The 12,500-nt window shown below is 43.7% G+C and overlaps 1 protein-coding gene across 1 annotated transcript in view; it reads right to left on the bottom strand.

Moving 5' to 3' along the window:
* LOC143291653 (selenoprotein S-like) overlaps positions 1–2,614 on the bottom strand; it is a 95,531-nt gene extending 92,917 nt beyond the window's left edge. The window contains exon 1 of the mRNA XM_076601645.1: positions 2,433–2,614. Within this exon, the coding sequence (XP_076457760.1) occupies positions 2,433–2,511 (79 nt within the window). The 5' untranslated portion in view covers positions 2,512–2,614. The remainder of the gene's footprint in view (positions 1–2,432) is intronic.
* Between the last annotated feature and the right edge of the window lie 9,886 nt (positions 2,615–12,500).

Raw genomic sequence — 12,500 nt, 5'->3', positions numbered from 1 at the left:
TGCATGTGAGTGTTTGAGAGTGAGTGAGTGAGTGAGTGAGTGAGTGAGTGAGTGTGTGTGTGTGTGTCTGTGTGTGTGTGTGTGTGTGTGTGTCTGAGCGCGCGCGCGCGCAAGCACATGTGTGTGTGTGCATGTGCGAGTGAAGGCATGTGTGGGCGCATGCACACATGTAAGAGTGTGTGTGTGTGTGTGTGTGTGTGTGTGTGTGTGTGTGTGTGCGTGTGTGTGTGTGTATTTACGCACATGTGCGTGTGTATGTGTGTGCGTGCATAGACAAACAAGACTGGGTGATTACTTCTGTAGACCAACTCTGTTTACCCATGCAAGTCAAAAATCACCACTGTGCAATGCCAGATCTGTATTAACCTGAAGCTTGGTCTCTGACCCAGGATAGGTGCAAAATTAGTATCCATGGTTATCATTCTTTCATTTAAAACCAGATTGTTACCAAACTAACTGAATTCAAATCTATCAAGAAGGGGAGTGGGAAGGGTTTTGCAGCACTTGTCTGTTGTGACATATTCCTGGTTGCTACAAACTCCCTCTCAAATCAGTTTCAGTCTGTTTCACTTTCAAGGATGTGTACTGACACAGACAAATCAATACAGGCTACTTCACAGCTGGTGCTAAGCCTCGAGACCAAAGTCACAGGTTTGGCTGCTTGTTGCACACACACACACACACACACACACACACACACACACACAAATCTTACAGAAAAAGACATAAAATCAATGGACAGAATGAATGTGTATGTGCACACACACATACACACTCAATGTCACACACAAACAGCCACACACATGCACATTTTCAAATACTACATATTGTGAAATATATAAAATTGAATGAATGAATACAGAATAGCTTTGCTGCAACAGTGCCTCAATCTGAAAAAAAAAAAAAAAAAAAAAAGAGGAGAAAAGAAAACTGAAAGACAGTTTCAACGAGAAACAAGTGCTTAGAGGTTGCTTTTTCAATAGGAGGGTCCTGGGTTGTAACTGCATACTTATCAACTCCTGAAAAATAAGGGTGAGATTTTTTTTTCTCATCTCTAAGATAAACACACATGCAAACCTGCTGGTGACCTCTGTGCATACACAAGCAGAAGATCTCATACTCACATTAAAGATCCCGAAACCCAAATATCAAAGTTCAAAGGGTTAAAAAAAAATATTAAAAAATAAAAATAAAATTTTATAAAAAAAAGAAGAAGAAGAAAAAAAGAACAAAACCAGACTGCACACCCCTGAACATGAAATATTGTTGCTTAAACAGCATTCATTCCTAAAAATTGCAAGTTTTTAAGGGTCATAAATGTTTGCTGTATGTTAAGCATAGCTAGGCATAATAATAATTGGGCATTGTCAGAATCTCTGATATTATACTCATGCATGTCTTGTTTGAATAACAAAAGTTGTATTATAGAATATATATATATATGCATGGATTTTAATATTTTGTCAGGCTCAGTCATTCCATTTCCAATGTCCTACTGCTGAAATCAAAGAAAGCTGGTGCTTAAAGGTAAAAAGAAATAACTAGACCATTGCTATGACCATGATACAAATCATAAATTAAAGTGGGGTTCAAAGATGAAGCACACAGAGTGAAGACATATCAAAGTGTAGATGTATTCCAATAATCAAAGTGAGTGCAAGTGAAGAACTATAAACTTCTCAAGTGTTTGTTGTTATGGAATACACTGACAGCTAAACAGTTCAGATTCAGAATGATGGAGTCTAATAATAACAGTAAAAAAAATAAATAAAATAACAAAATTAATCAGCACCTTCGTATCTAATCTAAAGTGGAGTTTGATGCACTGTAGTCTGTACACAGAAATACAGGATCTGATTTTCAACAAGGAAAACGATTAAGAAAATATCAAAGTGATTTTTTCAGATGAGCACATACATGCAGCTCCACCCCACCCCCACCCAGTTCCCTCCAGGTTTGGTGTGGTCAATGATTTCTTGGTGAAAGAAAGAAAGAAAAAGTTGTGCTACTGACAGTACTGTGCACTACTCCCCACTATTTGCTTGTTTTCAATGCTGGATTATTGGGTGACTGCTATATCTTTCTATATGCTCAAAAAGTTGGACTTTCATAAACATGGTGCCTTGTTGGTGGTGTTGACGGATGATTTTCAAGCCGATCTATTTCTCTGCCTTGTTGCGCGTACATGTTTGCTCGTATATGAACGCCCTTCATGTGTGACGCCCCCCGAATCAAACTCGCGTTTGTGTTCAGTTCGGCGTGTTAAGAAAATACAAAAATACCAGTGGCAGCATAATCATCAGTCAGCACACGATACCCTTGTAATGAAATAATAACGATTTGGAGAAGGAAAATTAACAAACATTCAAAAGAAGCAAAGATGCCAGTCAGAATGATTTCTCTCGAACTTTATGCTCAACACAGCAGCTCACCCGCTGAAACAGCCCCAGTTAAGCTCTCCGGTGTTTCATTCTGAAGTATATCAGGTTCTTCCTGCTCTGCACCATTCATGGTTAACACAAACTAAGTAATGGCAATATTTCCAACGTGCTACGTAGTTGCTTGAGTTGAAAACAGACGACTTTCTATTTCGGCACGTCAGCGGAAAGTGTACCCTTTTGTTCTTCCGCGTGTAAGATGAATCAAGGGAGGTAAAAGAGTAAGCAAAGTCCGTGTGAGCAACAGTTTCAGTTTCAGTTTCAGTAGCTCAAGGAGGCGTCACTGCGTTCGGACAAATCCACCACATCTACACCACATCTGCCAAGCAGATGCCTGACCAGCAGCGTAACCCAACGCGCTTAGTCAGGCCTTGAGAAAAAAAACACACAAACAAACAAAAAACAAAAACAAAAAAAACACACACACACAAACACTAAATCCGCACCGTCGGTGACGTGTGTGTGTGTGAAGGGGGACGTGTGGGGAGGGGGTGTGTGCGTGCGCACGCGTGTGCGTGTGCGTGCGTGCGTGCGTGCGCGCGCGTGTGAGCGTGTGTGTGTGTGTGTGTGTGTGTGTGTCTCCGGCTCAGTGTGTGAGCCGGGGTGTGTGTGTGTGTGTGTGTGTGTGTGTGTGTGTGTGTGTGTGTGTGTGTGTGTGTGTGTGTGTGTGTGTCTCAGTGTGTGTGTGTGTCAGTGTGTGTGTGTGTGTGAGCCGGGGTGTTTGTGTGTGTGTGTGTGTGTGTGTGTGTGTGCGTGTGTGTGTGTGTGTGTGTGTGTGTGTGTGTGTGTGTGTGTGTGTGTGTGTGTGTGTGCTCCGGTGTGTGCGTCAGTGCCTGCGGCCGTGCGGCCGTCCGAGTGTGCCGGTGCCGCCACGGCCGGTCAGTATATGTGTGTGTGCAGTGTGCGTAATCGCCGACGGTGTGTTTGCGTTCGACAGTGCGTCAGTGCGTGCGCGCGCGTGCGTGTGTGAATGTGTTGCTTGTTTCGGTAATATATTGTTGGACTGAAGTGTTTGAATTGTTATTCAGTAGTGTGTCCTCCGTCCAACTTGAAGGCACGGCACCGGCGAAAAGCCGCCGGGGCTTCGGAACCTTCAAGCTTAAAGCGTATATATAAATCAGGGAAAAAAACTGAAATATGATTATGATACACACTCAAATATCTCCCCGGCCAGAAATGATGCCTCAACATAAAAGAATGAACAAAATAGTAATAAACATGCAAACATGGACATTCGTAATTATTGTCATAGCTGAAGGGAAACAATCCCTTATAGAATAATTGCGGATTCAATCCCTTGAGTCACAAAACAAACAAAATTTAATGAAAACCGAATTATATATATATATATATATATATATATATATATATATATATATATATATATAGACAGATAGACAGACAGACAGACAGACAGACAGACAGAGAGAATGTAAAAAAAGAAGAAGAAAAAAGGATAAACCAATATTAAACACCTGATCATCAATTTAACTATTCATTGATCAATGGCGTTTCTTTTCTTTTAATTTCTTGTGGCAATTAAATCTAGGAGTTCCGGCCAAAATTTAATTAACTACCAAAAATTCTATTACCAGTTGAACATGTGCCTTATTGAGAAAAACAACAACAATAACAACAACACAAAAACAATTACAGATTAAAAAAAAATAATAATAATGTTCTGAACAGCTGACTGTCAGTCAGTATATGTTGAACTGGAGCGATGTTCAAGTCTATAAAGGAAGTGAAGTGTGTGTGTGTGTGTGTGTGTGTCCTGGGTTCGACTCTTTCCTGGCACGAACTGAACATAGATTCAGTATGGACCTTGTGTCAGTGGTGGTCTGGGTCAGCCAGTGTCAGTCTTTCCGAGTGAGACCTTTAACCGAGGTCCAATGAAACTGACATGACCCATGTTGACAAGAGAGCTGTCGACGGATGGACATCGCCATCCATGACAGAATTCAGAAGAGAAAAAAAATCTACCTTGTTATGAAAATATAGACTCAGACAAAACAAAACAAAACAAAACAAACAACAACAACAAACAAACAGACAAAAACCCAAACAAACAAAAATAATAAGGTAGATAAGTATTTTTTGATTGATAAATGAATAAACAAATTGATAAGCAAACAGACAGATAAATAAATAAAGTGGCGCTGTTCGGTGGCGGGTACATGCTCTTAGTTCGCAGGAGCCAGAGACTGAGCAGCCCCGATACAGTAGTGACAGTTCAGTTCAGTTACTCATTATATTACTCAAGGAGGCGTCACTCCATCAGTTGGCCGGACAAATCCATAGTTTTCACGCTGCACCAAATCTGTCAAGCACACATCTCTGACCAGCCAGCATAACCCAACGCGCTTAGTCAGGCCTTGGGGGAAGGTAAAAATATAATGATATGACATGAATAAATAAACAAATAAATAATTCGTGGAGTGATGGCCTAGAGGTAACGCGTCCGCCTTTGAAGCGAGATAATCTGAGCGCGCTGGCTCGAATCACGGCTCAGCCGCCGATATTTTCTCCCCCTCCACTAGACCTTGAGTGGTGGTCTGGACGCTAGTCATTCGGATGAAACGATAAACCGAGGTCCCGTGTGCAGTATGCACTTAGCCCACGTAAAAGAACCCACGGCAACAAAAGGGTTGTTCCTGGCAAAATTCTGTAGAAAAATCTACTTCGATAGGGAAAACAAATAAAACTGCACGCAGGAAAAAAAAAAAAATTAAATGGGTGGCGCTGTAGTGTAGCGACGCGCTCTCCCTGGGGAGAGCAGCCCGAATTTCACGCAGAGAAATCTCTTGTGATAAAAAGAAATACAAATACAAATAGATTAACAGATAAAATATAGAAATAAGATGAAATAAAAACGGATAAATAATTTTTTTTTAAAGAACAAAAACATGGATAATGATAATTATGATAATTCTAGTAGTCTTCACTGTGGTTCGTCCGAGGATCGACGAGGGCCATCTAGTCATCCTGGGGGTGGGTGGGATGGGCTCTGTGGGTGCGCAGATGACTGGTCAGGCCAATTCGCGCCCGGAAGGTTCTGACGCAGTGTGGACAGGGGATGGTGGCGGCTGTCGGGGACTTGCTGGCCCTGCTTTTCCTGGCCTGTCTGCGTTGCTCTGCTGCAGCGATTCTGTTGGCCTCACAGGATTTGGCGCCTTTGTGGACAGCTGAACGCCACTTTGGTCTGTCCATTGCATTCAGCTCCCATGTGTCGTGGCTGATGTTGAAGGCCTTCAGAGACGCTTTCAGAACTTTCAAAGACACACTCTGAAAAGTCTTCACTAATGCCCGAGCCAAGCACATCAACAGAAGTCTAGGCCGGATATAAGTCACGTACGTGAAAGTGCTGTGCGGAAAATCTTTTCTTTTTCAGTTTAACTTCTCTCATAGTCGGCAGGATCTTGTGACTGACTTCTTTTCTTCTTCTTCATTCGTGGGCTGCGATTCCCACGTTCACTCGTATGTACACGAGTGGGTTTTTACGTGTATGACCGTTTTTACCCCGCCATGTAGGCAGCCATACTCCGTTTTCGGGGGTTTGCATGCTTGGTATATTCTTGTTTCCATAACCCACCGAACGCTGACATGGATTACAGGATCTTTAACTTGCGTATTTGATCTTCTGCTTGCGTACACACACGAAAGGGGTTCAGGCACTAGCAGATCTGCACATATGTTGACCTGGGAGATCGGAAAAATCTCCACCCTTTACCCACCAGGCGCCGTCACCGAGGTTCGAACCCCAGACCCATAGATTGAAAGTCCAACGTTTTAACCACTAGGCTATAGCACCCGTCCTTGTGACTGACAAGAAAGTAGTAACAGCCTACAAGACAAGACAAGACAAGACAAGACAGTTACATCCTGAATCAAGCCAGTGCCGACACTGGCCACCTCACGATTTGCCGATGGCGACAACCATCATCATCGCACGGACGTGTATAGGTCCGTGGAACAATCGTTCCCCGAAATTTTGGAAGCGGTCCTGCTGATGTATTATTACTGCACTCACATCACTGACCCCGGCGCACAGAACGTGACGACTGCACTGGTGTGAACGTAGGAAAATAATGAAAACTTTTAGCAGGTAGGTCTCACTGCTTGATGGCATCAGTCACGCTAACACAAAACCAGTAAGTTAAAGATAATCTTACATAGCATCACTTCAAGTTTTTCACGTTGCACATACACTATACACATATGCATGACTGCGTGCACATATATTCACACACACACACACACACACACACACACACACACACACACACGCACGCACACACACACACACACACACACACACACACACACACACACACACACAGAGACTTGTTAGATTATTATATCGCCCGTTGTTACCATTTTCTTTGGTTCTATTCCGGCTTGTTTTCTGAGGTCTGACGGTCTATGGGAGATAAGGCCAGTCACGAAAGGACATGCAAGGTTTGAAATGGCCTCCCTTTAGACGAAAAAAGAAAAGTGACTGAGACTGGCAATAATTATGACACGAGTTTGGGAAGGGAAGAGAGAGAGAGAGAGAGAGGGAGAGAGAGAGACAGACAGACAGACAGACAGACAGACAGAGACAAATACAGAAATAGAAACAGAAACAAAGAGAACTGAGCATTGAAAATTAATGTTTTTATTAATTTTATGTACTAATTCAACGAAGAAGATATCTGATTGTGTTACTTAAAGTATGTCTCAAGTTGGGTTATGCTGCTGGTCAGGCATCTGCTTCAGTTGGCAGATGTGGTGTAGCGTATATGGATTTGTCCGAACGCAGTGACGCCTCCGAATCCTTGAGCTAATGATACTGATACTGATACGGTCTCAAGTTTGATGGTGGTGTTATTGCATCATTTACATATTGTGAGAAACAGATGTAAAGTCTTGCTTTTCCTGCGGAACGAATAGATTTGACTGATGGGGAAGTAAAAGACATGATAATATTATTGGTGGTATTCATATTACTCAGTGTCGTGAATGTGGAGACATTCTGGCTGATGAAGTACCGCAAAACCATGACGCATGTCATGTTCTGTGCTGGTTTGTGTTTGTGTGATGGTGTAGAAAAAAAATGTGAAAATCTAGTCATTCACAATGGTTATGGTGATGACCACGACGACAACAACAACAATACTACTACTACTACTACTAATGATGATGATGATAATGATGCTGATGATGATGATGATGAACAAATTCACAGACACACACACACACACACACACACACACACACACACACACACACACACACACACACACACACACACACACACACACACAGAGGCGAAAATCTTTTCTTTTTCTTTTTTCAGTTGGAAAAAAAATGCCACGTCTTTTATTCACAATAAAGTGAACGTAATGCCACGTCCTTTAGTCACAATGAAGTGAACATAATGCCACGTCCTTTAGTCACAATGAGGTGAACATAATGCCACGTCTTTTATTCACAATGAAGTGAACATAATGCCACGTCCTTTAGTCACAATGAGGTGAACATATGCCACGTCTTTTTTATTCACAATGAAGTGAACATAATGCCACGTCCTTTAGTCACAATGAAGTGAACACAATGCCACGTCCTTTAGTCACAATGAAGTGAACATAATGCCACGTCCTTTAGTCGCAATGAAGTGAACATAATGCCAAGTCCTTAAGTCATAATGAGGTGAACATACTGCCACGTCCTTTAGTCACAATGAAGTGAACATAATGCCACGTCCTTTAGTCACAATGAAGTGAACATAATGCCACGTCCTTTAGTCACAATGAAGTGAACGTAATGCCACGTCCTTTAGTCACAATGAAGTGAACATAATGCCACGTCCTTTAGTCACAATGAAGTGAACATAATGCCACGTCCTTTAGTCACAATGAAGTGAACATAATGCCACGTCCTTTAGTCACAATGAAGTGAACGTAATGCCACGTCTTTTAGTCACAATGAAGTGAACGTAATGCCACGTCCTTTAGTCACAATGAAGTGAACATAATGCCACATCCTTTAGTCACAATGAAGTGAACATAATGCCACGTCCTTTAGTCACAATGAAGTGAACATAATGCCAATTCCTTTAGTCACAATGAAGTGAACGTAATGCCACGTCCTTTAGTCACAATGAAGTGAACGTAATGCCACGTCCTTTAGTCACAATGAAGTGAACGTAATGCCACGTCCTTTAGTCACAATGAAGTGAACGTAATGCCACGTCCTTTAGTCACAATGAAGTGAACGTAATGCCACGTCCTTTAGTCACAATGAAGTGAACATAATGCCGCGTCTTTTAGTCACAATGAAGTGAACGTAATGCCACGTCCTTTAGTCACAATGAAGTGAACACAATGCCACGTCCTTTAGTCACAATGAAGTGAACATAATGCCACGTCCTTTAGTCACAATGAAGTGAACGTAATGCCACGTCCTTTAGTCACAATGAAGTGAACGTAATGCCACGTCCTTTAGTCACAATGAAGTGAACGTAATGCCACGTCCTTTAGTCACAATGAAGTGAACGTAATGCCACGTCCTTTAGTCACAATGAAGTGAACGTAATGCCACGTCCTTTAGTCACAATGAAGTGAACATAATGCCACGTCCTTTAGTCACAATGAAGTGAACATAATGCCACGTCCTTTAGTCACAATGAAGTGAACATAATGCCACTTCCTTTAGTCACAATGAAGTGAACATAACCGTCAATAAACATAGAGGATGAGACGATCAAGGAGAATGGAAAAGCTATTTACAAAAAATATGTGATGTCCCATGACAATATTTTTGAATGTGAACATAATAATAATGGACTATTTCTTTCAGTTCCGTTTTTGTGTCAGAATACCATATTACCTGCCTACCGAAATGCATACATGCCAATGCTTTGTATGTATACCAGCTGTGTATCTAGTCTGTACACAGATATCTGTACTTATACAGAGCCTGACAGAGACACAGACAGAGAGAGAGAGAGAGAAAGAGAGACAGAGAGAGAGAGGGAGAAAGAGAGACAGACAGACAGACAGACAGACAAACTTTACAGTTCTGTTTTTGTGTCAGAACACCATACACGGTACATACATTATATAAATGTATACTATGTATCTTTCAATATATAAATATCTGTATATATACACTGCCTGAGAGAGAGAGACAGACAGACAGACAGACAGACTGAGAGAGAGGGAGACAGAGACAAGGAGACAGAATTTTCACCGAGTTCTGTTGTGTCAAAAAACAACAACACACTATACACACACACATATATAGTCCTACATACACACATTACATGTATACTACGTATCTCAGAATCTTTACACACACACACACACACACACACACACACACACACACACACACACACAGAGAGAGAGAGAGAGAGAGAGAGATGTGGTAGAGAAGACTGCCATGTTGTGCGCGTGAACGCAATCGCAAAACCGTGGCAAGCGCGTTACACATGCGCCGAAAGCACGCCAGCAGAATTAATAATAAAGTATGAATGAAAGGCGCATCCACTCGAATGAAAACAACAAAACAAAATAAATAAATAAAAATTGAAATAAGTGAAACCAAAACAAAACAAACCAAAAAAACTGTCCACGTTTCCTGTCAATTAATTCACCCTGGCTCCGCGCACTGGCATCAAGTAGTCCCCTGAGTCCAATCTCCCAGCAGGGTCTGTTGTGCCTCGCCTTCGTCGACTATCTGCAACTGTTGCCGCGCTGCTGTTGCCGTTGCGTGTGTTGTTGTTGTTGTTGCTGCTGCTGCTGCGTATGTTGTTGCGTGTGCTTCTGCTGCTGCTGCTGCTGTTGTAGCCGCTGCTATTGTAACTGCTACTGCTACTGTTGCCGTTGTCACCGTTTCTGCCGCCATGACTGTGGCTATTGTTGCCGTTTTCGTTTCCGCTGCTGTTGATGGATATGTTACTGCTGTTGTTGCTGTTGTTGTTGCTGCTGCTGCTGCTGTTGTTGTTGTTGTTGCGGCCTCTGTTTCTGTTGCTGTTGTGGTTTCAAATTCTGTTACTGTTACTACGGTTACTGCTACTGCTGAGGCAGTTGGAGAAAGCCGCAGCAATGGCCGCGGCGGAAGGAGAGGAAGGGAAGCGACTCTGCAAACTTCCTCCCCGCGCCGTGACGTAAACCGACGTGGCAGCTCTGCTGTAGGAATTGCTGCTGGCCTCGTCGCCGACGATGTAGTCATAGATGTTGCTGTAGTCGTCTACTGTTGGGACGCTGTGGGGATAGGCTCGACTATAGTCGTTTGTAGCTGTAGCTGTAGCTGTTGGTGGCATTCGTCCACTGTTGCTTGTAGTCGTAGTGGGGAGGGTGGTGCTGAAAGCGTATACTTCGATGTAGTCCGCGTTGGTTGTTGTTGTTGATGGTGGTGGTGGTAGTAGTGGTGTTGGTGTCGGTCGTGGTGGTGGTGGTGGTGGTGGTAGCGGTGTTGGTGTCGGTCGTGGTGGTGGTGGTAGTAGTGGTGTTGGTGTCGGTCGTGGTGGTGGTGGTGGTGGTAGTAGTGGTGTTGGTGTCGGTCGTGGTGGTGGTGGTGGTGGTAGTAGTGGTGTTGGTGTCGGTCGTGGTGGTGGTGGTGGTGGTAGCGGTGTTGGTGTCGGTCGTGGTGGTGGTGGTGGTAGTAGTGGTGTTGGTGTCGGTCGTGGTGGTCGTGGTGGTGGTGGTGGTAGCGGTGGTGAGGGGCTGCTTGATCCGTAGCGGTAAGGACGTCGGGGTCTCCTTGAATCCGGGGGACCTGGTCAGGTGGTCAGTCAAACGATCAACTTATCAGGCAACTGGCAATCAATCAACTGACCAAGCTAGCTTGTTGTCATCAACAACAATTTAGACTTCAGTCAGTAAGTCAATCAGGCCACACAATCAGGCAGTCAAATTAACTAGCCAGCCAACCGACCGACCGACCGACCGACCCAACCACCCACCCACCCAACAGCCCATAAGGCAGTCAGCCAGTCAGTCAGCTGGTTGGTCGGTCAGTCAATCAATCATTCAGTCAATCATTCATTCATTCAATCAATCAGTTATTCAATCAGTCAGTTAGTCAATCGGTCAGCGAGTCAGTCAATCAATCAGTCAGTCAATCGGTCAGTCAATCAGTAAGTCAGTCAATCAGTCAGTCACTCAATCGGTCAGTCAATCAATCAGTCAGTCAGTCAATCGGTCAGCGAGTCAGTCAATCAGTAAGTCAGTCAATCAGTAAGTCAGTCAAACAGTCAATGAATCTGTCAGTCAGTCAGATCAACCAACCAACCATTAAACTGATCGCATCATATATCTTTCCACTCCACGCCATACCACGCCACTGGGCGCTCATCATTCGTTTCCTGTGTCATTCAATCAGATTCCAGGTACGCACACATATTCACTCAGCCAGACATGTAACATTTGACCGTTTTGTTTATTTACCCTGCCATGTAGGCACCCATAGTACCCCCGTTTTCGGGGTGGCGCGGGGGTGCATGCTGGGTATGTTCTTGTTCTCATAACCCACCGAACGCTGACATGGATTACGGGATCTTTAACGTGCGTGTTTGATCTTCTGCTTGCATATACACATGAAGGGGGTTGAGTTCAAGCACTTTCAGATCTGCACATATGTTGACCTGGGAGATCGGAAAACATCCCCACCTTTTACCCACCAGGCAGGCACTGTTACCGCGAGATTCGAACCCGGGTCCCTCAGATTGAAAGTGCAACGTTAGTACCTGAACCCCCTTCGTGTATATACGCACGCATAAGATCAAATACGCACGTTAAAGATCCTGTAATCCATGTCAGCGTTCGGTGGGTTATGGAAACAAGAACATACCCAGGATGCACACTCCCGAAAACGGAGTATGGCTGCCAACACGGTGTGTGGTGTGGTGTGGTGTGTGTGTGTGTGTGTGTGTGTGTGTGTGTGTGTGTGTGTGTGTGTGTGTGGTGTGTGTGTGTGTGTGTGTGGTGTGGTGGGTGTGTGTGTGTGTGTGTGGTGTGTGTGTGTGTGTGTGTGTGGTGTGGTGTGTGTGTGTGTGTGTGTGTGTGTGTGTGTGTG

This window comes from Babylonia areolata, chromosome 17 (genome assembly GCF_041734735.1).
Source record: "Babylonia areolata isolate BAREFJ2019XMU chromosome 17, ASM4173473v1, whole genome shotgun sequence".
In the NCBI taxonomy this organism is placed as follows: domain Eukaryota; kingdom Metazoa; phylum Mollusca; class Gastropoda; order Neogastropoda; family Buccinidae; genus Babylonia; species Babylonia areolata.
This window is presented reverse-complemented; position numbering and strand designations above follow the sequence as displayed.